Here is a 26,929-nt window from a genome sequence, read left to right as displayed (position 1 = left end):
ATTTTGGGGCCTACAGGTTGTCGGCGTCTGCTCGGAGCATTCTAGCTTCCGAGCCGTGTGTGTATTCAAGCGTTAACTCCCGTCGCAGGTTCTCTTTGCAAAGTGCTCTGTGTGTGTGTTTAAAGTAAAGAATTTCGGGTGAAAGGCAACGCCTACCGCCCTACGGGCCGGTTTCAACCACCAGCGTTTTCAGCTTTGATGCCTGGCATTTTCAGCCCTAAAACGTATTCTTCTCTCTCTATCTCTCAGTCTCAGCACCTTCATTCACAGTGTTCACCACTTTGTTTGTGTCCATTGCACTCTCTCACTAATGGAACGGAAGGCTCTCCCTTACGTTAGTAAAAGGAACCTGGAGCACAGTTCAACATTCACTTCCGATGCACCTTACATTTTTTGCATTTTGTGTTGGTTGTGCCATGTGGCAAGCTGTATGGATTTCCACAATTTTTATTGGTTGCTTTGGGCAGTTTTTGGCGCTAGTTTTTGGGATAAGATGCTTTTGGGTGAAGTGCTTTGGGGGCTTTGCTCTTGGGCAACCCTTTTATTATTTATAAGAGCTCCTCGGGCCTCGCTGTGCAGAGCATCTGGACATAGAGTTTGAGAGCAAAGGAAAAGAAATACCGAAAGGGGCGCTAGTCTTTGGGGCGAGTGCGTCTGGGTGCGGAACTCTGCCGTGCCGTGTCGACTCTCTCTCTCTCTCTCTCTCTCTCTCTCTCTCTCTCTCTCTCTCTCTCTCTCTCTCTCGCGCGCGCGCGTGCGCATAAAGTTCAATGATTTTGCAGTTTTTGTTCGCGTGTTGCTATTGGTTTCTCGCTTGGAGTGTCCAAGCCTGTAACAGCTATGGATTTTATCTTTGATCTTCCGAGACCATCGATAGGGAATGATGGTAATGGACCATTATTTGCAGGTTTAGCAAAGAGGTCCATTTTATTCGTGTCAGGAAGAAGATAAAATTTGATCAGATGGCACAATTGTTTATGTACAATGTGTTAAGAGTACCATGGTATGCCACAATCTATTGTTAGTGATCGTGATCTTCGAATGACGAGCCTGTTTTGGAGAGGCTTATTTGAAAACATGGGCACTACGCTCAAGTTTTCATCCTTATTTCATCCACAAATTGATGGACAGTCAGAAGAGGCTAATTCTATTGTCTTAGATCTCCTTCAATGCTATGTGCAGATAATAAGGGCAAGTGGAACAATATTTACCCATGCTTGAGTATGCATACAACAATACGGTGCTTTCGTCAACAAGCAAGGCACTTTTGAAATTGTTGAGGGTGGCAAAAAGGCTCCTCCCATTTTGCACACAAAGGATAAGATTTTGGAAGCGGATCGGTATGTATAAGAAAATTAAACTTGCCTTGGAGAAGATTCAGGCAAAGCAGAAAAGGGCTGTTGATTGTCACTGATGTGAATTGTTGTTTTAACATGGTGATTGGGTTATTTTGCGGTTTGAAAAGGCAAGATCAAAGAAGATGAAGGACAAGGAAAGGTTGTTTTCCAAGCTCAACATGCGTTACTACGGGCCTTTTCAAGTACTTGACAAGATCAACGATGTTGCTTATAGGTTGAAATTGCCTGATAGTTGAAAGATTCATAATGTGTTTCATGTGAGTCCTCTAAGACCTTTTGTGGGAGATGTGCTGGAAGCTATGCTAGACGAAGATCAACGTGAAGTTGAAGAACTTGATGAGATCTTGGTACGTGAACAGATTTTGGAACATAAAGAAAGAAAAATTAAGGAACAAGTTGCAAGACGTTATTTGATGAAGTTCAAAAACTATCCACCTATGGATGCAAAGTCGATGGAAAGTGAACTGGTAGAGTCACCAAATGTATTGCAGCTTTACCTTGAAGCCTTTGGTTTACAACCCACGAATTGCCCCCCAACTCAACATGCTCAAAAGAGGAGCGGTGCCAAAGCTAGCACATCAAGTGTAATATGGATTTAGTGCAATCCACGTATTCCCTCCCAACTCAACGTGCTCAAAAGAGGGGTGATGCCAAAGCTAGCACATCACGTGTAATATGGATTCAGTGCAATAGAGTGTACGTTGCTTTACAAGTATTAAAGGAATAATCCTCACTTCTACGATAGATAGAAATGACAAAAGTATGAAAGTTTCATCAAGTCATTTGTATCCGTCTCATGACCTTTCTTGTGGATACATGTGATGATAAAAGGGTGCTAATCACACTAAATCATCTATGGCATGTATATCAGGCATGCAATCGAGGACGTTTGCGCTTTCAAGAGGGGGGTGTGTCACGAGACTGTGACAAACACTAACCTTATTTGTTGGTTTCTTTCTTTGATTTTTATTTAAATTTTGGGACTCTCTTTTCGAAGTTACAAATGGCTGGACATTGTGTGGCATGAGTGAAACTCTTGGCCATACAAACGACATTGTGACAAATACTATCCTTATTTGTTGGTTTCTTTCCCTTGAAATTTTGGGACCCTCTTTTTGAAGTAACAAATGGCCGGACATTGTATGACACATGTGAAACGGCCGATGATTGAGAGTTTCACCCGCAACAATGAAACCCAGGCAACCACGAGATGGTTGGACCGATCGGCACTGAAATCTGACTAGTGCAAGGGTGGCTAGGCTAGCTAAAGTCATTTAGGCCCCTCGCTTAAACTTCATAAGTCGGTGGGTACTAGGAATTTAAACCAAATGGGCATAAGGGACACTTGGCAGCTCTAGGGAAAATCTGCAGGACAACTCCGCAAGAGGGGCGCCCAAAATCGATTTGGGGAAGAGAAGGGGCTTTTGACCTCATTGTGAACTACCGTGTGTGTGAGCGGTGCAGGTGACCACAACTTTAATGGAAAGCTTGTAGCAAGATGATTCTGCTCTTGTGCACTTCTCTCCCCTTTTGAATATACTATATAGAATCGTGATACCCAACTCAAGGGCTATTCATATATATGTACAATTCTGTGGGTTTATGCGCAATTGACGAGGCAAGAGCCTCTTGCATAGGTACCGGATTAGCTAAATGCTCATCTTAAGTGGATATAAGTTGATCTAGAGAGATTTCTCGCAAGAAATCTCGTCTAAATTAAGGGCAAGTAGCCCTATAGGTGCAGGAACTCGAGGGCTATCTATAGGTGCGTTCGGCACGCAAAATGAAGCCCAAAACAGAGAATTATAGCTGTTGTAATTTTTTGCATGTTCAAGGTTGTTGTAAGCTCTGGCATCACCTCTCTCATGTGAGCTAGTTGAGAGAGGGTGAGATCATCACAGAGAAAAATACGTGTCTTCTTGAGGGTTGGCGTCTTCTTCAAGAATTCCTTCTCCTCCAAGGAGGGGAAACGTAGTATGAGTGCTCTTTGCTTTGAGGACTCTCGAGTCTCCCGGGCCTTCACTTTTCTTGCCCATCTTCCATGCCTTTGTGTGTAAAGGCTTCTCCATTCCCATCATGGACATGAGGCTTGTGACCTCTTTTTCAACATTATTGACGCCCTTGAGGCCGGTGACCCTCACATGTAAGGCACGTAGCCGCCTTCCTTGCTCTTCTTCGAGGGTCATGTTAATGATGGCAGGTGTAGAAGAAGCCTCTTTACCTTTCCCTTTCTTGGCGACCTCGATCCATTTCTCGACCGCCTCCACTTTCTTTTGTGTCTTGGTGATGACCTCGACTCAAGATGACTTCTTTTCCTCCTCCTCCTTGATGAACCGCACTTGTTCTTTGATTGTGTTTAGCTCCTCCATCATGGAAGGCTGAAATTCCCCTTCCTCAAGTCGCCCACACTTGACCTCAAGAAGCTCACCTTGTAGATTTCCGATGATGATAAATTCTTTGTTGACCACTTTCTCCTCAAGCGAAGCGATCCTCCTACGCATGCCATCTCTTTCTTCGGTCCATCTTTGAAGAATAGTGCTCCTCTCCTTCCTCCACTCTTCCACTTCGTTTCTCCATTCTCTCATTTTCTTCTCTATTGCCGAAATCCTCTTCCTTGTCCGCATGATAGAGGCTTTTTGGGCGGCCGGCGAGGGGTGCATCTTCTTACACGTGGGGGAAGCTGTTGGCACTTCGATGCTTCCCATGGGGGAGAGAGGGGGAGAGAGAGAGACTCTTAGAAAAAAAAAACAAGAAACCCTAAAAAACAGCAAGAAACGCTTGTGAAACCTTAAAAAACAGCAAAACACAGATTTGAAACCTTTAAAAACAACAAAAAAACAGTGGCAAAACCCTAGAAAACAGCAAAAAATTGTTTCAAAGCCCTAAAAAAACAGCAAGAAACAATGACGAAACCCTATAAAACATCATAAAATAGCGAGGAAACCCTATAAAACAGCAAAAAACAGTGATGAAACCCTAAAAACAGCCAAAAAGCAATGTCGAAACCTTAAAAAAAGCAAAGAAGCGGTGACGAAACCCTAAAAACAGTGAGAGACCCATGCGCGCGCGCGAGAGAGAGAGAGAGAGAGAGAGAGAGAGAGAGAGAGAGAGAGAGAGAGAGAGAGAGAGAGAGATTTTAAATTAAACTAAGATGATCATTTGACATACCTAAAAGAACAACATAATGTTGCATTTCTTGAATCACTAGAGTGACTTCGAAGGGGTTCGTCGAATCGTACGAAAAGATCTGTAGTTAGGGATTATCAATGACTTCAAAGGAATTCAAACCAAACGAGCTTTATCTAATGATCATTAGTATCATAAATAACTCTAAATGCTAGTAGAGTTTTTCTTGGCTTCAATTACAAACTAAAAATCTGATTGAATCTGATACGAAACGGCATGGATTGCTGTTCGACTTTGGGCTGCCTAAAACATGGTCTCAGAAACGCTGTTAATAGGGTCTAGATGTAGCGAACAAGAAGCAGTGTGGCTGCTTAGACATTTGCATGCCATGTTAGGGATGGCCCAATGGAAAACTTTCGAAGTAGGCAGCAATCATTGTGGGATGTTTTGTCTTGTTGCAAGAATATGCGAACATCTTTCTTGGTAATTGTGAATGCATGTTTGTTCTGGATATTTGTGTATTTTGAATCATGGAATGAATCGCACATCAATGGGTCTTTGCCTAACTAAAAAATTATGCATGTTGTTTAATGTGCAGTGCAAGGTGGATGAATTGGAAAATTGATCTTTTTTGCTTGATTACACTGCTGGTTTTTGTTTTACCATATTACCATTGTTACCTTTCCCTTCGTAACACAGGTTAGCTTTTGTTTGTACTTACGGCTTTGTTTGTGAGCTTCTGCACGTGCGCGCACACACATGATGATTTTATGTTCAATCTTTTATTCTTTTGCGCTTTCCAGGATTGGGAATAGAACGTGCAGCAGTTGGAGCTGTTCTTTTTTTGCTTGCCCTACTTTATGCTTTTTGGCGAATGGGAGTCCATTTTCCAATGCCATCGCCAGACAAAGGTTCGTTCCTTGTATGAATGCAACACCTTTTACCTACATGAGAGGTTGTAATTGTACATTCATTGCTCGTTGAAATTGTACATTGCGCAACAAGTTAAAAAGTTTGAAGTCCTTATACCTTGAAGGTTTATAACAAACACCACCTTTTTTTTTTCTACCTACATTAGAGGTTGTAATTGCACATTCACAAGTTTGATTAGCCACTTATAAATGTGACTACACATTAATATGACTTTCAAAAATCATCTACCATTGTTTCCACAAGCTCAAACAAGAAAAGTGTTCTATGAGGTGGTTGCGATATCACACAATCACCATAATTTGTAATTCTTGGCCAGGATTTATAATATTTTGAGTTTCACATTTGTGTTAAGAAAGTTTGACGGGTTTTAGGGTTAGTTTGTCATGTCAGAGAGGCAACACCACTCTGCCTTTGTCTGGCCGGCAAGGTGAATTGACTTCTAAAAAGGTGTCCCTTACTCAACTTGAGTTAGAGTAGGACTTCCGTCAACAGCATAGTGATTTTCTCTTTAGAAAGGATTCAGACATTTAACTTGAAGGTTTTATGAAATCTCTTGATTGGTGTTCCGAACATGGGCTGAAACCTCCTGAAACCTTTGAAACCCATTTCAAAACCTCCCGTTTCAAAACTCCATGGCTTTTGTATCTGTGTGTGCGTGCACTAAAAGCACTGAATAATTTGTAGCCAGGGCTACTGTTTTGGGTGCCCACCATATGGACCCTTCATAAGCAATGCCAAAGAGCTCACTTGGGCATACTGAGTGTTGGGCGCAGTGGATGATTAAACGTGAAAAAGGAATCAAAATCCGGAGTCACACTAACATGAACACCACTGCTTGCTTGGTGGTCTAGCTGCTTACTTCTTATTTTTGTAAAGGATGTTCCTTGACCTTGATGATTCCTTTTGTTGGGCATAGAGGCATCGAGAGTACCTTGAAAGGGGTGGAAAATAATTTCAATTGGCCTCAGCTAAAAAAGGACGTGGACAAGTTTGTGCGCACTTGTTTGGTGTGTCAATATGTAAAGTTTGACATGCACAAATGGGTAGGACTCATACAGCCTTTACGTATTTCTAATTGACCTTGGGAGAGTATGGCAATGGATTTATGTCGCTAAATGGACTATTTTCTTATTTTCTTATTGTCTTGAGTAATTTCTTTTTATTGAAATTAGGATATTTAAAGATGTGCACTTGAGCAGTAAGGTTAGGAATTGTAGATCTATTGGAATTATTAAAAGCCTTCAAGAACGGAAAACTCTGATGCCTCATATGATGGGTGACATTCAGCATCGCGAAGGGGTTTTACCGTTAATTCGGTAGGAGAGACCGGGAAACGAATATTCCTGATGCGTCACGTGATGGGGTGACGGGAGCATCGGAATGGGAATATCTCGTTGGTCTGGCAGGAAACCCGAACTGGAAAGAGGAATACGCGTAAAGACGCAAGCACAAGAATAAAGATGGCTTCTGAGAAGCTTTTCTTAAAAAGCGGAATATTTTAACGAGTTTTCCGGGAAGAGCAGACGCTTTCTCGCGAGGAATCTATGTTTGCATTGCATTTGTGCATGTGGTTGCATCCAGGGATGCCTGGGAAGTGCTCTGAAAGGCATTGTTTTTAACTTATAAGGTTTTATTGAGTTTTTGGGCAGGTTTAGACCAATTTTAAAGTATGCCAGTTGTCCAGTCACTTAGAAAATAAAGCAACAAAACCAGCCAACGAATTCTCTCTCCCGATTTCGGGTAGAATAGCCAAAAAAAAACATTAAAAATAAAAAAGAATTTTAAAAAATAAATCCGCCGCGATCTCTACTCGGCGAGCCTCTGCTTAGCTATTCCTCCTGTGGCCAGGGAGCTATAAAAGCACCACATGCCCTCACTCAGAGGAGTTGCCAGTACTAGCAAGAGAAGACTCTACCGCCAGAAGACGCAAAAGATCGCGAGACTGCGAAGCACGAAAGTCGCTTTTCCGGCGCAAGAGCGATAGGTATCTATTGTGGATTCGCCTTACGAATTGTTGTCCCGTGTTTGTGTGTGTGTTTGCAGGTACTTCATCGCGAACGAGAAGCGGGAAGGCTTCAGCCTACGCTTGGGAATTCCGAGAACGGAATTTGGAAATTGTCTGCAGAGTCTCGACTCCGAGTATAGACGGAAAAAGGATTGAGAGCTCGTCTCTCGGAATTCCCTTACGGGAAGGAATGACCATCGAGTCAGAGAATTAGAACGGTCGGGTTTTCTCCTGTAAAAAGATTCTCCCTAATAAAGGACCTAATAAAGGATTCTCTTTAAGGGAGGCGGAGACCAGTCCATCTTTTGGTCACAAATATTGTGTCGAACTTCTCCCTCAACTTTGTTTAGTTGAAAGATTATTTATTTTCATCTTGTTGATTATTCGTGTGCGCTCCCGTTTGTGTCAGTGGTATCAGAGATCGAATTCCTCTCTTTCTCTGCAAAGAAGGACGATTCCGGGAAGGAATGGGAAGAACCATGACAAGCCACGGAAGAACCGTTGAAGACGAACTTTAGCAAGTGCGAGCCCAACTTGCGGAATTGCAACAACTCATTTCGTTGCCGGCTGTCCAAAAGGCTTCGGACGGAATCAAGAAGCTGCAAGGAAAGGATAACGATGGGCATCAGGAAAATCTTGTTAATGGAAGTAACCCGCAGGTGGATGGTGCGGAAAGAGGTGCCGAAACGCACAAGGGGATCTCCGGATCAGGACAAACGGCCTTCCAAGAGCAAAGGCCAGGAAAAAGAACTTTCTCTGCTTAACGAAAGCAAGGATGTCTCTATCTCTTCTCCATCATACTCTCCTGACTATACTACTACATCTACTTCTCATACAGTATCTAAATCTTCTCCCAAGAAGAAAACTCCTACTACTTCCCTACATACTACTAGAGAGAAGCCCCAGTTCAAGAGGGATAACCGCAGACGTCACCGCAAGATGCGGATTTTCAAATCTGGTGACAAGGATGTGAAGTTTGATAACTGCACAGGACGGAGAGATATCTTCAAGGCACTGTCTTTCATCAGGCAGTTTGCAGTTGCTTTTGCCAACGGAAACTTCACTGAAAAATCCAAGTTGCATCATGTTGGGATGCATCTCAAGGAGACTGCAAGCAACTGGTGGCTAGCCAAAATTCTGGAAGGTACTCAAGCCAGAACCTAGGCTCAATTCAAAGCTAAATTCTATGAACAATTTCTTCCACCTGATTTTGAGGACATTCAAAAGGAATGGGATTGGCTCGCCTAGAAGGAACAAGAGAAAGTCACTGCTTATGTTGACAAGTTTTGGTCGGTTCTTCTAAAAGTTACGTCTTTTATGAAGATTTCCGATGAGGAAAAGATGCAAAAGTTTGAAGCAGGTCTTCAACCATCGCTTCAGAAGAGCATGAAGGTGTACCCGCACGACACCCTTTAGCTGATGATGGAGTCGGTAATCGTTGCCGAGGATTACATTCCGCTGGTACTCCTAGATGGATGGAACATAGTACATACCGTGCAAGGCAAAGAGCGGTCTATGATGACCAAGGCAACCAAGGTAAAAAGCGTTCCCTAGAGGACCCGGATGAGCCTAAGAAGCCAAAGGGTACCGGAAAACGGCTTAAGTATCTCATGCCGAACCAAGTACAAACCTTCAAAGAAGAAGGAAGGTGCTTCTACTATGGTGAAAAAGGATATATGAAGCCCGACTGCCCTGTTCGGCAACAACGGCAGGAACAAGCATCTTCGAAGAAGGAAACCCGCTCCACCGAGCTTGAATTCCATTCGTGATGTGGAAGGGAATATAGAAACTAAGAAAGGGAAGCGCCAGCTCCTTAAAGGCTGGGGATCTGTGAATAACCAGCGGGTGTTGATCGTCTACGACCCTAGATCGACGGACAATTTCATCTCACTAGAAACTGCAGAACGCTTGGGCCTTACACCGGAGCTTGGAACTCCGGTCACTTCCGGATCGGCATTTGAGGGGTTGACCACCAATGCAACTCCCGTGCAAGGACAACTCAATCTCCGGATTGGTGAATACAAGGACCGCGAATGCTTTTTGATGACACCTATCGAGGGATGTGATATTATTTTGGGTATGCCATCTTACCATATGCAACCGGTCCCAAATTATGTAGGAAAACCCTCGCTTTTGAGCATGAGGGCAAGAACATTCAAATTTTTGCTGATGCAGGGGATTCTCTATTCCCTATTGTAAGCCATATCTCCATTAAGAAGAAAATAAAGAAGTGCGTTTTTGCTTACTTGATTTTTGCACGTGAAAGAGATAAAACTAATGAGGGTTCGCTCTCACCCTTTCTAAGATAACATTCACCACTCTCTCTCTCTCTCTCTCTCTCTCTGTAAGGATTCTAGGTGCTAATCCTTAATTAAGTACTTAAACTCATGATTAAGACTTAAGAAACTTAAACTGAACTCAGAAACAAGACTCAGAAGACTCTGTGTTCGATTGATTGAAAGTGTGATACAAGGGTTCCTTATATTGGAGATGAACAGGTACATATGAAAAGGTATGACCCTTTACGAAGAGACACATCCTTTAGGCGAATAGACATGTGTTTAGGCGAATGGACACATCCATTCGATGAAGAGTCGCAACCATTGGTCGAAGGGACATGACTGGTCGTCGTAGGAGTGTGGCTGTTGGTGAAGAGGTATGACGTTTGGGCGAAGGGTTGTGACCGTTCAAGAACAGGAGTCTTCTCGGGTTGGTCACACTTCGCATCTGCATCTGTAATGAATCAAGAAGAGTGTAGCAAGTCACAATCGTGACATTCCCTCCCATTTAAATAAAAACCCTTTGTTCAAATGAAAGTCATCCGCTTGTCAAAGAACTCTTGAAGAAGGTTTGGGTACTGCTGTATTTCTTCATCCGTCTACCAAGTTGAATCTGACTCATCAAGATCTATCCACTTAACAAGAAATTCTGTTGTGATCTTTCGTCTTGTCTCTTTTTGTCGAACATCAAGAAGCTTTTTTGGAACAAGAATTATGTGTTCATCCTCAATTTCTGGCACATAAGAAGATTAGTTGGGAATTGGTGAATCTCCTTGTATGTACTGTTTGAGCCAAGAAATGTGGAAGGTTGGATGAAGTCTTCCCCATGACAGTGGAGCTCCAACTTGTAATTGACAACTGAGTACTTCTTGATTATTTTGAAAGGTCCATAGAAGCGAGGACGCAACTTTGGAAAGACCGATTTCACAGTTTTGTAGGGATGAGGTGCTACATGTAACAAGACCAGATCGATTTCTGCATGTCGTTGATGCTTATTGGCTTGTTTTTGGTTCTTTTGTTGGACATGAACCAACTTGTCACGTACTCAAATAAGTACATCTTGCATTTTTTGAACCAACTGATCTGCTAGAGCTACTTTGTGTTGAAGAACAAAGTTTGTTGGTACACGAGGAGTATGCCCATAAGCTGCTTGGAATGGAGTCATGCCAGTTACTGAATGGGTAGAGTTATTGTATGCGAACTCTACAAGTGACAAATACTCTTCCCATGACTCCAATCGAATTTGTATGTAATGTCGAAGCATTTCTTCCAAAATTTGATTCACTCTTTCTGTCTGACCAGTTTGAGGATGGTATGCTGAGGTGAATAATAAATTTGTACCAAGAGATCTGAAGAGAGATGTCCAAAAATGTCGTGTGAATTTTGGATTTCTGTCTGAAACAATAGACTTTGGTAATCGGCGTAATCTGAAAATGTGTTGCATAAACAATTGCGCAACGTCTGGGGCCGAAGCGGCCTTCTTGCAAGGAATAAAGTGTGCCATCTTTGAAAACCGATCAACCACTACGAGAATCTGTGCATTGCCTTTTTGAGAACGAGGCAAAGTAGTGAGAAAATCCATGCTGACACTTTCCCATCTTTCTTGAGGTACTGGCAAAGGATGAAGTAACCCTTCAGGAAGTTGTCGAGAAGCCTTCATTGTTTGACAAGAATGACAAGCTTTGACAAACTTGATAACATCTTGCTTCATTTGCGGCCAAAAATATGTTGCTGATAACAATCTGTATGTCTTGTTGATGTCTAGATGAGCAGCAAAAGGGACTTCATGTTGTTCTTGGATCAAAATTTTCCTCAATGGCACATTGTGTGGAACACAAATGCAATCGATGTAATACAACAAGTCATTGACAATGGTGTAAGCTGCAAACATATTCACCTTTGCAGGAGTCAGAGTAGAGGATTCAAGAGCTTGAAATGCATCTCCAAAATCTCTATCTGTCAAATACTCATGGTTGAAGCAAGCAGGTATTTCCATTTGCACACTAGAAATGGCAAAGTTGATAGCGCGAGGCATGCGGCTTAAGGCATCTGCAACTGCATTTGCAAGGCCTGGCACGTATTGAATAATCATATGAAAATTTGCCAAGAAATGAACTCATCGTCCTTGACGAGGATTCATCACTGGTTGAGTAAAAATGTATGTTAATGACCGATGATCTGTCTGCACCACGGAATCTGCGCCAAGAAGATAGTGTTTCCAAGTGCGGTAAGCATGAACAATGGCTAAGAATTCCTTGTCATAAACTGGGTATCTCATTTGAATGGCTGAAAATTTGCGGCTGTCAAAAGCAATGACACGTTCATTCTGCATAAGAACACCTCCAGAAGCACGATCTGACGCATCGATCATTACGTGAAAAGGTTGAGTGGGATCTGCAATAGCCAAGACTCGAGTTGTTGTCAAGGCATGTTTAAGGGCTTTGAACGACTGTTTTGCTTCTTCATCCCATTGAAGTTTATCCTGCTTGGTAAGCTCAATCAAAGGAGTTGCAATGTCTGAGAACTTATGCACCTTGGTATGATAGAAATTTGCAAGTCCCAAAAAAGAGCGCACATCTGAGATGGTGAGTGGTAAAGGCCAATCCACGATGACCTGTATTTTCTTGGCAACCCACTAGCATAAATAATATGACCAAGGTATTCCACCTGATTCTTGAAGAAATCACTTTTCTTCTTGTTGATGTATAGCACATTGGTTCGCAGAATTTGGAAGACAAGTTGCAAATGTTCCTTGTGATCAGCCATCGTTCGACTGAAAACTAGAATGTCATCCAAATATATGATCACGAACTTGTCCAAGTAAGGTCCGAAGATTTCGTTCATCAGCGTCATGAAAGAGACCGGGGGCATTGGTTAACCCGAATGGAAATACCAAAAATTCATGGTGACCATACTTTGTGCGAAAAGCTGTCTTGTACTCATCACCAATGCGAATGCGAATTTGGTGATACCCTGACTTTAGATCAATTTTGGAGTAGATCTTCGCTCCCAATAACTGATCAAATAACTCGTCAATGCAAGGCAGGGGAAACTTGTTTTTAATAGTCAACTTATTCAAAGCACGATAGTCGATGCAAAGACACATAGACCCATCTTTCATTTTGACCAACATGACAGGAGCTCCAATGATCTTTATCCAGCAAATCTTCTAGCTGCCGTTGTATCTCTTGAAAATTTTGAGTATGAAACTTGATAAGGGGCTTGAATTGGTATAGGTTGGCCGGGGATCAAATCTATGGGATGATCCACTGGACACCGAGGAGGCAAAGTTGTTGGTAGCTCGGCGGGAAACAAGTCCAGATGGGGTTGAAATAAGGGTTGTTGCAAATAAGCAATGTTTGAGGAGGATTTAACTTCTTCTTTTGCACTGGGTTTGACATCTCGCAACATGATTAAGGCAGTAGACAATCACGTTTCCGAACCAGCCGTTTGACTTGTAAAGCAGAAACCAATATAATAGGTTTGGTACTGAAAAGACCACGAAACTCTCCTGTTGCTTGTGAAAGAGCCGAATTGAGTGATCTCTGAAATGATAATTGGATCATACTGAAAAAACCAAGATTGGCCCAGGATCAAGTCGTAATGTGACAAGGGCATAACTGAAAAACCAATCTGATCCTGGTAATCCTGAATCTGAAAATCCAGCTTTTCAATCCTTTTGTTGTGTCACGTGACACATACAACCCTATGTGTCCGTGGACAAGCTACAGCATGACCAGGGTTCAGTTCAGTCAAGTCAGTCTAGAATAGGAAGTGTTCTGGCACTTTTGTGAATCTGTTCGCAGACCGTACATGTCCAGACACTTAGATTAGATGCATATCCTCTGGTTGCACACAGCATGATCATCAACATTACCATCAGAATCCATCAGGGAGCATTTTGCAGTGCATTGAACCTATTTTCCCTATTTTTGACATTTTTCACTTATTATTTTTAAGTGACTTTTGTTGGGAACTAGGTAGGGAAAATTTACTAAGTTTGTATATAGAAACCTAGCGCTAGCACTTTCTGGCAGAAGAGGCAGCAGGAACCTGGTGTTCATCAGGCAACTTCTCAGCAAGACCCTCAAGAAAAAGACCTAGCGTGTTTTGCTACAGACAGCCCAGTGTTTTGCATGCAATTCAGCCTCTGGCGCTTTTGCACAGCAGATCAGCGCGGCGACAGCAAGACGCAACAAATAATCTCTAGCGTTGGCAGATTCCCAAAACAGATAGCAGATTTCCCCGCAAGATCATTTTCAGCCCTAGCGTTTTTGCACCAGCCTAGCAGTCCAGCGTTTTGCAGATCTATCGCGACAAGACCTTGAGAAGGACCATGATTTCAGTTTTCAGCAGTCAGTTTCCGCAATAGAACCCCCGAACCTCGCAGATCTCACCTTTCCGCAGTAGATCCTCGCCGCACTGTTAGATCCCGCGCAATTTGCAGATTCAGCCCGGAAAACGCAGATTTCAGCATCTGCATTCTCAGCGGGTCGTCGTCGCATCGTCGCCATCGACATCGTCATCGACATACAGCTAGAATTCTTAAAGATTTGCAGATTTCAGCTATTAGCATTTTCAGATTTCAGCCCGTCTCGTCGTCGTCCTCATCGTCGGCAAGTCGAAGCATTGTAGAGATTTGTGCAATCATAAGTAGACCGCTCTCGCCATAGAGAGTGGGGCCTTCGAAGGAGGGTTTGACAACATTCTGGTGTCGTATTCTTCTCTCTCTATCTCTTAGTCTCAACACCTTCATTCACAGTGTCTATTCACTTTGTTTGTGTCCATTGCACTCTCTCACTAAAGGAACGGAAGGCTCTCCCTTCCGTAAGTAAAAGGAACCCTTGAGTACAGTTCGGAGCACTCATCTTGAGCAAAGTTCAACATTCACTTCGGCTCCACCTTACATTGGTATTAGAGCTTTGGCAGTGTTCTGTATCACTCAAGGAAAGAACCACATAATTTTTTTTGCTTGTTGAGGTCGCACGTAACCCAAGTCCTCTTGGGCGTGTCGATTCCTTATCGTGTTTTTGAAGAGTGACATGAAACCCAAGAAAGAAGGACTTGTCCAGCTTCCCCTTGTGCCTCTTTTCACTCATTGAGAGCGGACCGTGCACTTAGCGGTCGGCCAATCAACTGGAGGTGGGAAAAAGCAACCTTGGTGTGAGCGAAATGCCGCCAAGGGGTGCGCCCTTGGAAAAGAGAAGAACTCGGGTGAAGAGAAGATCTTTCTCTAACACAGATTGCAAGCGAAAGAAGAACCTCAAGAACCTCAAGAGCCTCAAAACTCCAGCACCTCAAGACACTCAAGAACCTCAAGAAACTCAAGAAGAACCTCTCAAGAACCCAAGAACCCAAGACCTACAAGAACCCAAGTTCCTCGTGAACTTAAGAACCCAAGACCACAAGAACCCACGACTTCAGTAGATGGTCATCACTCGAAGCGGAATGGATACTTCGCTTGGAGGTAATGAGCATGAGAGAGGCGAAGAAGAATTTTCCCCACTAGGAGGTTTTTCCGACCCTCCCCCTTCCCCATCTACGCCAAGGATTGCACCAACTCCTATGGAGGAGTTGAAGCAGTTGTTTATGGAAAGGAATTTAGAACAACAAGAAAGAAAAGCAGAAAGAAGGGCAGCCATAGATCGTAAATACGAAGAAAGAATGGCAGTCGTAGAGCGTGAGCACGAGTGTGAGAACAAAGAAAGAGAAGTAGAATGTGATCGCGAGAACAAAGAAAGACAAGCAGCATTTGATTGCGAGAACAAAGCAAGACAAGCAGAAAGAAGGGCAGCCATAGATCGTAAATACGAAGAAAGAATGGCAGTCGTAGAGCGTGAGCACGAGTGCGAGAACAAAGAAAGAGAAGTAGAATGTGATCGCGAGAACAAAAAAAGACAAGCAACATTTGATTGCGAGAACAAAGCAAGACAAGCAATGAACGACCGACACATGAAAGAGATGTTGCGACTCTTTTCTCAAGTGCTAGACACAGATGCAAGAGATTTGGGAAAAGGAGACTCTCTCCGTCTCTTCTTCTTCCAAGCATGACACACATGATTTGAATGACAATGATAAGCATGATGATTTGCATGATAATGATTAGCATGATAAGGACAAGCATGATGATTTGCATTATCAAGATGTGATTTCTCACAAGCATGATGATTTGCCTGAAGATGATGTGATTGTTCACAAGGATGATGTGTTAGTTGATACTTTCTCTAGTGAAGCTAACCTCATTGCAGATTCGATCAATCACGAAGAATCGATCTTGGCTCTCGAGTTGAGGTCCACAAAACCCCCATAGGAAGATTCAATCAAACACGAAGAATTGATCTTGGTTCTCGAGTCTAGGTCCAAAGAACCCCCACATGAAGTATTATGTGTTCGAATGATTAGTCAGCACGCATTGTTCGAGTGTTTCATTCGTGATCGTTTCCTGTATTTTAATCAGCGTCTATATGTGATCCCTTTTCATGGGCATGCCATATTGTACGTTGAGCACGATTCACTCATGAATGAGCACGGATGTATGCGGATTTCTCATGAAAAGCTGAAAAGTATGCATTCAAGGAAGTCACATTCAATGTCTCTTCCTTGGCATGACACAGTCGTAGAAAGAGCATAGGAAGAATTGAGCACCAAGCATGGGCATTTCCGTTGTGAATTGCCACAGTTGATTGATTTAGATTAGAAAGACAAGATTCTATCTCATTGTTTGCGTGTGTGTGGTGAACGGTTTGGCACTCCGTCTATTTGTTCATCTACATTGCATGCACAGTCTTTGAGGAAGACGAGATTTTTTCCAGTCACTTTACATGGATTGGGTATGTTCATGTTTTTCTGTTCGAAGTGGTTTCAGGAATTTTCAGCCAGAATCCATCAGAATCTATCAATAGCATTTTCCAGTGCATTGAACCTATTTTCCCTATTTTTGACATTTTTTACTTATTATTTTTAAGTGACTTTTGTTGGGAACTAGGTAGGGCAAATTTACTAAGTTTGTATATATAGAAACCTAGTGCTAGCACTTTCTGGTAGAAGAGGTAGCAGGAACCCGGTGTTCATCAGGCAACTTCTCAGCAAGACCCCCCAAGAAAAAGACTTAGCGTTTTTGCTACAGACAGCCCAACGTTTTTGCATGCAATTCAGCCCCTGGCGTTTTTGCACAGCAGATCAGCCCGGCTACAACAAGATGCAGTAGATAATCTCTAGCGTTAGCAGATTCCCACAGCAGAAAGCAGATTGCCTCGCAAGATCATTTTCAGCCCTAGCGTTTTTGCATCAGCCTGGTAGTCCAGTGTTTTGCAGATCTATCGCGACAAGACCTCAAGAAGGACCAGCGTTTTCAGTTTTCAGCAGTCAGTTTCCGCAGTAGAACCCTCGAACCTCACAGATCTCACCTTTCCGCAACACGGTCAGATCCCGCGCAGTTTGCAGATTCAGCCCGGAAAACACAGATTTCAGCATCTGCGTTTTCAGCGCGTCGTCGTCGCATCATCGCCATCGACATCGTCACCGACATAGAGTCAGAATTCAGCAGATAAAGATCAACGGATTTCAGCCATTAGCATTTTCAGATTTGAGCCCGTCTCTCGTCGTCCTCATCGTTGGCAAGTCCAAGCATTGTAGAGATTTGTGCAATCATAAGTAGACCGCTCTTGCCATAGAGAGTTGGGCTTTCGGAGGAGGGTTTGACAACATTCTGGTGTTGTATTCTTCTCTCTCTATCTCTCAGTCTCAACACCTTCATTCACAGTGTCTATTCACTGTGTTTGTGTCCATTGCACTCTCTTACTAAAGGAACGGAAGACTCTCCGTTTCGTAAGTAAAAGGAACCCTTGAGCACAGTTCGGAGCACCCATCTTGAGCAAAGTTCAACATTCACTTCCGCTGCACCTAATATGTTGCACTCGAGGAAGGAACATCAGTAAGCCGCCTCACTAGGTTGTATTTAAAGGTGAAGTTTAGTAATCAAAGATGTGCTGGCGAAATTAGTAGAACACCCACTATTCGCAAGAACATTGATTGGTTGCTTGCCAACAAAGCCAAGGAGGCTAAGAAGAACCTGGTTCGAAAGATCCACTGGAGCAGCGACATGATTTCGAGCATTCAACATTAAGGCACTCACCACCATAGAAACTCGAACACGACGTGCTGCTTGCTTGCCTTTGTTTGGGACAGGAGGTTGGCTGTGGATAGGTTCTGAAATTGTGGTCTCCTTGTGAGAATTCTGGCGAGAATTTAAAGGGTTTTACTTCTTGGGGCATTCATACCACTTGTGCGGTCCATTGCAAATTGTGCATAATCTTGGACGGTTGGAGTGGGAGGTTGAAGGAGCCGATGAAGAGGCTTGTTGCCTAGAAGAAGTATCCTGTCGGAAATCACGACGACCATTCCTCCTATGATGGGGACGATTGTGTCGTCGATTCTGATTATTTGCAGAAGAGGAGGCTCTGGAAGTGGCTGCTTGTCCAGAAGATTGGGGTCGAAAAGAATTTTGTCCAGCAGAGTATTGTCTCGAAGATTGAGGTCCTGAGAAAGAATGCTGATCTTGACCACCTTGTCCTTGATGATTACGTTGTGAGGAGCCTGTAGAATTGGAAGCTCGATCGCCAAAAAGGAGGCTTTTGAATGGGTGCCGATTATCGCCGAGACGCTCAACATATGCAATTGCAGCATCTAGTGTAGCATGGTTAAATTTATGGACATCATCTCGCAAGGCTCAAGTCCGTCAACAAAACTGTGGAGTTTGTCGGAAGGATTGTGAGTCTCTATCTCAAGAGTTAGTTTCTGAAACTCCGAGATGTACGCAGCTAAGGAACCAGTTTGGCTCAGGCGGCGAAGAGAAGACCGGGCGTGAAAATCTGTATTTGCATGCTCAAAAGCCTTGCAAAGAACGCACCGGAATTTGTCCTAAGTAGCGGGTATTTTTCCATCTTTAACTCGTCAATGCTACCAAAGGAATGCAGTATCCTTTAGCAGGGAACTTGCCAAAGCAACCTTCTTACTTTCAATGAGATCGGTGTTTGCGAAATAAACATCCATCTTGAAAAGCCAATGGTCCAGCACGCGCTTATCGTAGCAACCGTTGTATGGCTCGGACAACTTTGCATCATTTTTCTTTTTCTATGCTATGTTTATTATTTTAAAAAGGTACTTTAATTCTGGATTGTCTACCTCTGGTTCTGGAGGTTCGATTTGCTCAGGAACTGACTCTGCTACAGAGGAAACTGAATGTGTAGTTGGCTGCGTCCTCGAAGAAGAAAATGCTTGTAAGACATCCAAACGGGCTGCCATCGATGCAAGACAGGTGGAAAGTGTCTCCTGGAGGACGAACATCTGCTCTCTGAGGATGGCTATCGGATCATCGGGTGGAACAAGAGCATTGCCTATCTCTGACATTCTGACAGCTCAGAGGGAATATCTCGGAGAGGTTGGAGAGGTGTGGTTGCCGTAAAAAGGTGAAGCTGTTGCTGATGCTGCCTCGAACTCCTCCAAGAAATCTGCCCCAAGGTCCGAATCCTTGATATCTTCCACCTCGTTGATAGGAGGTTGTCGTCGGGGGTCAAAGGTGTATAGTCCGGAAGCTGCAACTCGCTGTGAACCCAAACTAGAGGCCGCTGTGAGATGATTTCGTTCACTGTATCCACTCGACACTCCGTCAGAGAATAGGCCAAGTGAGGGTACTGTCCCAGAATGTGCTCGAAATGTGGCAAATGAAGAGGTTCGCACATAACAATTATGTGCTACACCACCCAGACCTGTAATCGAGAGGCGTGGCGATGGGTTACATATACCAGATAATTCTGCGGCAAACTGTTGGCTCTAGTGCAGGAACAAGAGCAGGTTCGGGCGTCGGAACGGGTTCGGGAACCGGTATCTCTTCTGGAATAGGTGCGGGTTCTGGAGACAGGGAATCCGGAATGACAATCACTTCCGGTTCGTGTGTGGGTTTCGGTTCCCGGGTATCTGGTATAACGATCACTTCGTGAGCAGGAGGAGGATTTTCCGGCAAGATGTCTTCGGGAACCTCGTCTATGTACGAGAGAAAGGGGATTGGAACATCGAAGGCATCGTCGGCCATGATGACGAAAAATCCCGCGCGCGCACCAGGTGATGGCCAGACTGTGCAGCGCTAGAATTTGGTAGAAGAGGCTGCGGCACCAAATTCGCACACTGGTTCGATTTCTTCATTTCTATGGCTGGCGTGGAGTATTTTTTAATGTTTGGTACCAAGAGAGTGCCCACTTGCACTTTTTGGGCAGCCGGCTAATCCCATTAAAATTTTAATGGGTGGCCACTTAACAAAATACTCCAGCACTCGTAAATGAAAAACGATACACTGTGTAGGGAAAAGTGCCGAACGTTGCCAGCGTGGGCTGCAGCGCGTGTGATGCAGATGCACATGCTAGCGTCGGATGCGCAAAAGGGGGGGGGGGGCGACTCTTCATGGGAAAAGACGCAACTCATCCACGCAAAGAGGCACCACCTGCTGGAGAGGCATACTCCAGGATTGCAGCACCCATCTCCGTCTTCTGTCTTCTGCTTGACTTTATTTATTTAGAAGAGAAGGTTATCTCATGCTGGGTTGTGTATTGTCCATCTTTCTTCTGCTTCCATGCAACTCCCAGAAGGGGGGGAGAGGGTAGCGGCGAGGCTCACAACCTTCGGGTCCCGTGAAAAAATTTGCTCTGACACCATTGTAAGGATTCTAGGTGCTAATCCTTAATTAAGTACTTAACTCATGATTAAGACTTAAGAAACTCGAAATGAAATCAGGAACAAGACTCAAAAGACTCTATGTTTGATTGATTGAAAGTGTGATACAAGGGTTCCTTATATAGGAGATGAATAGGTACATATGAAAAGGTATGACCCTCCACGAAGAGACACATCCTTTAGGCGAATAGACATGTCTTTAGGGCCTAGGCGAATGGACACATCTAGGCGAATGGACACATCCATTCGATGAAGAGACGCAACCATTGGTCAAAGTGACATGATTGGTCGTCGAAGGGGTGTGGCTGTTGGTGAAGAGGTATGACTTTTGGGCGAAGGGTTGTGACCGTTCTAGAACAGGAGTCTTCTCGGGTTGGTCACACTTCGCATCTGTATCTGTAATGAATCAAGAAGAGTGTAGCAAGTCTGAATCGTGACACACTCTCTCTCTCTCTCTCTCTCTCTCTCTCTCTCTCTCTCTATATATATATAATATATATATATATATATATATATATATATATATATATATATATATATATAATATATATATATATATAAAACGGGAACGGGCACTACTGCCAACGGAAAAGAATAGACTGAACAACTTTAAGCACTTCAAATAACATCGAATTGAAAGAGATACACGACACACAAGACGGGGAGTGGTAGAGTTCCACCCCAAAAGAGCACTGGCCCCAAACGTTGGCGCCCCTTTCGGGATTTCTTTATATTGCTTGAACTCAGTACAACTTCCATGGCTGTGCTGTGCATCTCCCACGGGTAGACTGCTTGAGTGAGAGCCCATGGCCCTTATTTAAAGGCGCTAGGCCCAAAAGCAGTTTACATGAAAAACATTCAAGTTCGGCATTGGACTCCCCAAAAGCTGCCAGTGCCAAATTCGAAAATCCGTACAATTGCCATGTTAGCATGCGCAATTCTCGGAGGTCCATACAAGCTGCCACGTCTTAGTGCAAATCGTGGGCGTCTGTACAGCTGCCACGCCATCGTTTTTTTTAAGGCAAGAATTTGTGTGCCTGTCCTCGGTTCTTGCTTTACTTCAATTGTCTTTGGGTCACCTGGGCCCTATCAAACGGGGGTCCCATAAGTTGCTAAGACTTCTTCTGCTGTTGCTTCTTTTGCTACTTATTTTGTTGTTGCTTCTTCTGCTGCTTCTAGGGTTTAAGCCCCTTGGCCGGGATCTGCAGGTTGACTCCGTTCTTCAGTGGCTTGACACGTTAGCAGTTTGTGACTCTCTCTCTCTCTCTATCTATCTCTCTCTCTCTCTCTCCTCTCCCCCCCCCCCCCCCCCCCCCCCCCCCGCGCGCCGATGTTAAAACACTCTTCTTCTTCTTCTCTCTCTCTCTCTCTCTCTCTCAATAATTTCCATAAGGGTTAAGGGACATTTTTATGTAGTAAAAGAACCAAGTAGCTACGCAACCAAGCAGAAAGCGGTGTTTTTGTTTGTGATAATCGATTCTTGTAGATGGACATCGTGATCATATAGTACTTTGCTTCCTAATGGTAAAGAAGCTAGTTCCTCTAACTCTGAGCTCTCATCTACCTAGTTCCTCTACTCTCTTGTCTACTAGCTCTTAATTGCGAAGTTCCTCTAACTCTCTTGTCTACCAAAATCCTACACTCCTTAGTTCCTCTACTCTCTTGTCTACCAAAATCCTACACTCCATTTTTTCACTTTGCATGTTAAGCAATTGCGTCAATGAGTTCCAACTCTGGTATGACTATCTTATTGGACTGCTGGCATGGAGAAAGATAAGTGAACAAGAGTTCAGCTTGGGGTTCATCTACGTGGCGCAATCCTATTGGAAAGGCTGGAGAAATCCTGTGAAAGCTCTGAACTTTGGTAGTGCTTACATTATGCTGTTTTTTTTTTTGGGAGGGGGCGGGGGGGGGGGGGGGGGGGGGGGGGGGGGGGGGGAAGGATCCTCTATCAATCAAGGCTGCTGCACAATGCATGGTCGAGGCGTAAATGGCAAATTTGGGCTAAAGCCTTACTGTTTGTGAGGTATTGAATTGGTATGCTGATTGAGAACTGTTCTTCAGGGTGATGCACAACATAAAATCATGTACATGTGTGTAAATTTCTTTACTCGTTCAAATTTATTTGGTTTATCAACAGACTTTTACCATTTGACTGTCACATGTCTTTGCTTGGATCTCGCTTGATGGAAAATTTGAATGGACAAATTTTGCTTGGATAACGCTCGATCGAAATTTTGATGAAAACAAATTATTTTCTGGTAAAATCACATCTCTAGCAATATTGGATGTTTTTCCAGGTTTCTTCACAATGCCACAGTTGCTCAGTAGAGTTGGAGTTATTGGCGTGACAGTCATGGCTATACTTTCTGGATTTGGAGCAGTAAACCTTCCATATAGTTACTTATCCTTGTTTATCAGGTAAAGTTTTCCTTGTTTTTTGGGAGCTTTTGTGTAGGTAGCTTAACTGTGTCTGCTCAAAATGACTACAGCTGTTTTCTTGTATGCATAACTTCATGGGACAAAGATAGCACTTGTGATCTTTCTGACGTTTCAATGTGCCAGCATCGATGCAAGGAAGTGAAGTTAAAATGTGCAGCAAAAGCATTGCGAAAAGGAGATACACTTATGTAGTCTCACGCACAAAGAGTAGTGTTCTCTGATGAATACCTTCAAGTAGAGAACAACAGCTTCAACTTCTCTAACACTATCCTACTGCAATAGATGATTGCAATTTTCTGTTTTCAGTCCCCATAGATGTTATTGATTGGGAAGGATATGGAGTTGCATGCAAGAGAACAATGTACATCAAGAGAGTTCTGGTCATTTCTTACAAAAAAAAAGCTTTCTGTTTTTGCTGGTTTTCAGCCCATAGTCATCTTTGTTAGAGCTTTTTGTTCACCTTCTAGATGCTTTTACTCTTGCTTATGGGCTGTCAATTGTGCACAGGCCCTTGGTTGTGAATTGGCCAACCCTTTCACCCTCTTGGTAGGGATTCTTGTCACATATAGGGTTCGCACCAGGCTTTTTGACGATTTTCTCTTTTTTCCTTATTTATGGATTTTTGGTCGTTGGGTATTTTTAGAGATTTTACCATACCTACCTCTAGCACACTTTATATGTGCTACCACGGTCCATTCATTTGGTTATCCATTGTATTATATCGTCGTCCGGAGTTACTGAGTTGCGGGCTTCACCATTTGTCTCTCTTGTGTTCTCTTGTGTGCCATTGTTCTCTCTCTTCTGTTGCACACTTCGACTGTGAGAGTGCGCGTGTGCGGAAGCGTGATAGAGGAGACGAGAGAGAGACAATAGAACACAAACATTGCAGATGGGGAAGAGCGGGCGATCAGCCCCCCTGACTACCAGAGCAGAAGACCTGTACAATGTAATGTCAGACTATGTGAAATGGGTACCCCCCTGACTCCATATATAGGAGTGCCCACGGTGGGCGCCCAGCTCAAGTGGGCGGCCAGCCCCAAACACGGGCGATCGGACAAGGTACAACCTAGACTATGGGTGGCCAGTCCGGAGACACTAGCTGTACAAGGAAGTGCCCTAGACCTGTGTGAAGCAGCAGAGTGGTGTAAGTTTGACATGGTATCAGAGTATACTATCTGTTGAGGTTTTCTATTGCCCTCGGTGGGAGGATCTTCGAGACAAGTTCCATCATGAGAACACTCTTTGCCTTGTTAGTGTTGTCTACTCCCTTGCGTTTTGTGGAACCAGAGGTTGTGTTTGCGGCGTCTCTCTCTCTCTCTCTCTCTCTCTCTACCCTCACTCCTAGTGCCACCCTTCCCTACTCATCGCTCTGCTTCAATGCTTTTTCTTTTGCAGCTAGCATTGAGCGCTCTTGTCACGAGATTGTGACAACCACTATATATATTCGCTGGTTTCTTTCCCTTTATTTTTATTTAATTTTTGGGACCCCCTTCTTAAAATCACAAATGCGCGGACATTGCATGGCCAATGTGAAATGGCCATTGGACGAGAGTTTCACCGTAGGAGTCAAGGCGAGGCAGCCACAAGATGGTTGGGTAGATTCGCACTGGAATCTGACTAGTAAAGAAGTAGCTAGGCTCAATTAAAGTCATTTAGGCCCTTCGGCAGGACTTTATAAGTTGGTGGGTACTAGGAATTAAACCAAAAGGAGAAAACTGGACACATGGTAGTAGGAGAGGTGCATGCAGGCCAACGCACACCTTCCAAAAGCCTCATTCGCCGCCAAAAGTGAGGGTGGGACTGATTTCTGAACATAAGTGCTACATAGTGTGTGTGTGGTAGTGGGTGCATGTGCTCACAACTTTAATGGAAAGCTTGTCTTCTCCCTTGACTTATGTAGCGCGATGATTTTCTCTCGTGCATCTCTCTCTCCCTTTTGCACATATGGTAATGCCCCACTAGTTGGGCTTCTCAGATGACCATGTACAATTTAGGAGGTTTTATGCGCGTTCGCCAAGGCAAGAGCCAAGAGCCTTCTCTATAGGAACCGGATTAGGTAATTGCTAATCCCCTACGGGTACGCATAGTTTCATAGCGAAGAAATGAAAAACAGAGAGTTTTTTCGCGTGAAAACTCGTCCAATCCACAAGGGAACTATCCCATTGCGTGCGGGAGCCTCTGAGACACGCGTAGACGTGTTTGCTCCGCTCAAAATGATGTGAAAGAGGAAATGCTGTGTTTTTTTGCAGGTTTAGGGTTTCGCACCTAAACTGCAAGGTAACGCCAGGGGAGTCTCGGGAAAGCCATGGGTGCTTGTACAAGACAATTTAGAGAGATTTCTCGCGAGGAATCTCGTCTAATTCAAAAGACAAGGGACCTTACAGGTGCGAGAGCTCGAGGGCTACCCACAGGGGTGATTGACACACAAAAATTGGAGCACAAAACAGAGAATTACAGCTTGCTGTATTTTTTGCAGGTTTAGGGTTTTGGCTAGTTTTGATGCCTACAGGTCCCAGGAGCTTCGGGGAAGGTAGGGAATCACCGAACATGCATTTTGGCACAAATTGGAGGCCAAAAACAGAGATTTCATTGTGCTGTAATTTCTTGCCAGGTTTTGTAAAGTGCTCTAAAGTGCATGGAAAGTCACTGTTTACTTGGGATTTTGTACATGGAGATTTCTACTGTGGTTATATTGCCAAAATCGGGTTAGAGTAGGGGATTTCAGCCCGATAAAAGTGGGACAGCTAGTAGAAGTTTACAGGTTTTTCTCAAATGTAATAAGAATACAGAAATACCGAAAGGGGCGCCAGTCTTTGGGGCCAACAGGGTGTCATTGTCTGCTTGGGAGCGCTCTAGCTGCCAAGCCATGCTTTGCTTGAAGTGTTAATTCCTGTCAAAGGTTTCTTTGTGAAGCTCCTTTGTGTCGTAAACTTAAACAAAGTAAAGATCGGGTACCGCCCTATGGGCCGGTTTCATGATTTCGTTGCTGGGACATAATCACTTTTTGCTTAAAGAGTGAGCCTTGGTTGGTTTGCGGCGAAGACACAAAGCATAGGAAATCGGAATTACACTATGGCTGACAGGATAAATGACACCAGGGAAGAGGGTTCCTCTTCACAGGATAGACAAGAAGTTCCTCCAGTGTTTGAGGTTGGCGAGAGTTCGCGGCTACCACTGTCTGTGCCTTTTGCTGATTTGAATGCTCCACAAGGAAGGGTTTATGACTCTAGGCAACTAGACGAGGATGCGCTCGCTACTTGATGAACTACCAACATCTTTGATCGGCTCGGGCTTCGAGGTGAGTACCTGTAGGACCAACTCTTGCATGCGTTGATCTCTCTGCGCCTAACGCTCTAACTCCAAGGCTGCTTGTCTTTCTTCGGCCGCCAAGCGCGCTTGCTCACGATCACCCTCCAAGGCTACCCTTTTGTCTTCGACCACCAAGCACGCTTGCTCGCGCTCATGCTCCAAGGCTAACCGTCCTTCTCGCTCGCGATCCAATTCTGCCTTTCTTTCCTTGGCCGCCAGGCGCGCTTGATCACGCTCGCGATCCAAGGTGGCACAACGGTTGTAGCATCATGTCCATCATCGTCTTGACCAAAGCCTCCATAGGATTTGGTGCAACTCGTGGCGTAGATGGGGAAGGGGGAAGGTCGGAAAAACCTCTTGGTGGAGAAAATTCTTCTTCGCCATTTCCATGCTCATCACCTTCACGCAAAGTATCCATTCCGCTTTGGGTGATGACCATACACTGAGATCTTGGGTACTGAAGTTCACGAGGAACTTGTGTTCTTGAGGTTCTTGGGTTCTTGGGGTTCTTGAGTTCTTTAGCTTACAATCTGTGTTTGAGAAGGCTTTTCTCTTACCCGAGCTCGACTCTTCCTTGCGAGCGCACCCCTTGGCAGCCTTGCGCTCACACCAAAGTTGCTTTTTCCCACCTCACGTTGAATGGCCGGTCGCTAAGTACACGGTCGGCTCTCAATGAGTGAAAAGAGGAACAAGGGGCGGTTGGAGAAGCCCTTCTTTCTTGGGTTACTTGTCACTCTTCAAAAACACGATTA

General features: G+C 44.1%; 1 protein-coding gene across 3 annotated transcripts in view; it reads left to right on the top strand.

Annotated features, from left to right (window-relative positions):
• Positions 1-26,929, top strand: part of LOC147430755 (GPCR-type G protein COLD1-like) — a 103,107-nt gene that overhangs the window by 33,601 nt on the left and 42,577 nt on the right. For 2 of the 3 annotated variants that reach the window (XM_086493320.1, XM_086493319.1), the window contains exons 2-4: positions 5,083-5,183; positions 5,288-5,395; positions 22,727-22,847. In XM_086493320.1, coding sequence (XP_086349446.1) covers positions 5,083-5,183; positions 5,288-5,395; positions 22,727-22,847 — 330 coding nt within the window. The remainder of the gene's footprint in view (positions 1-5,082; positions 5,184-5,287; positions 5,396-22,726; positions 22,848-26,929) is intronic. The other variant, XM_086493321.1, reaches the window with a different exon arrangement.

This window comes from Adiantum capillus-veneris, chromosome 21, assembly GCF_014529385.1.
Source record: "Adiantum capillus-veneris isolate H3 chromosome 21, ASM1452938v2, whole genome shotgun sequence".
NCBI classification, from domain to species: domain Eukaryota; kingdom Viridiplantae; phylum Streptophyta; class Polypodiopsida; order Polypodiales; family Pteridaceae; genus Adiantum; species Adiantum capillus-veneris.
The sequence above is the reverse complement of the archived record's forward strand: the minus strand, read 5'-3'. Positions and strand labels throughout refer to the sequence as shown.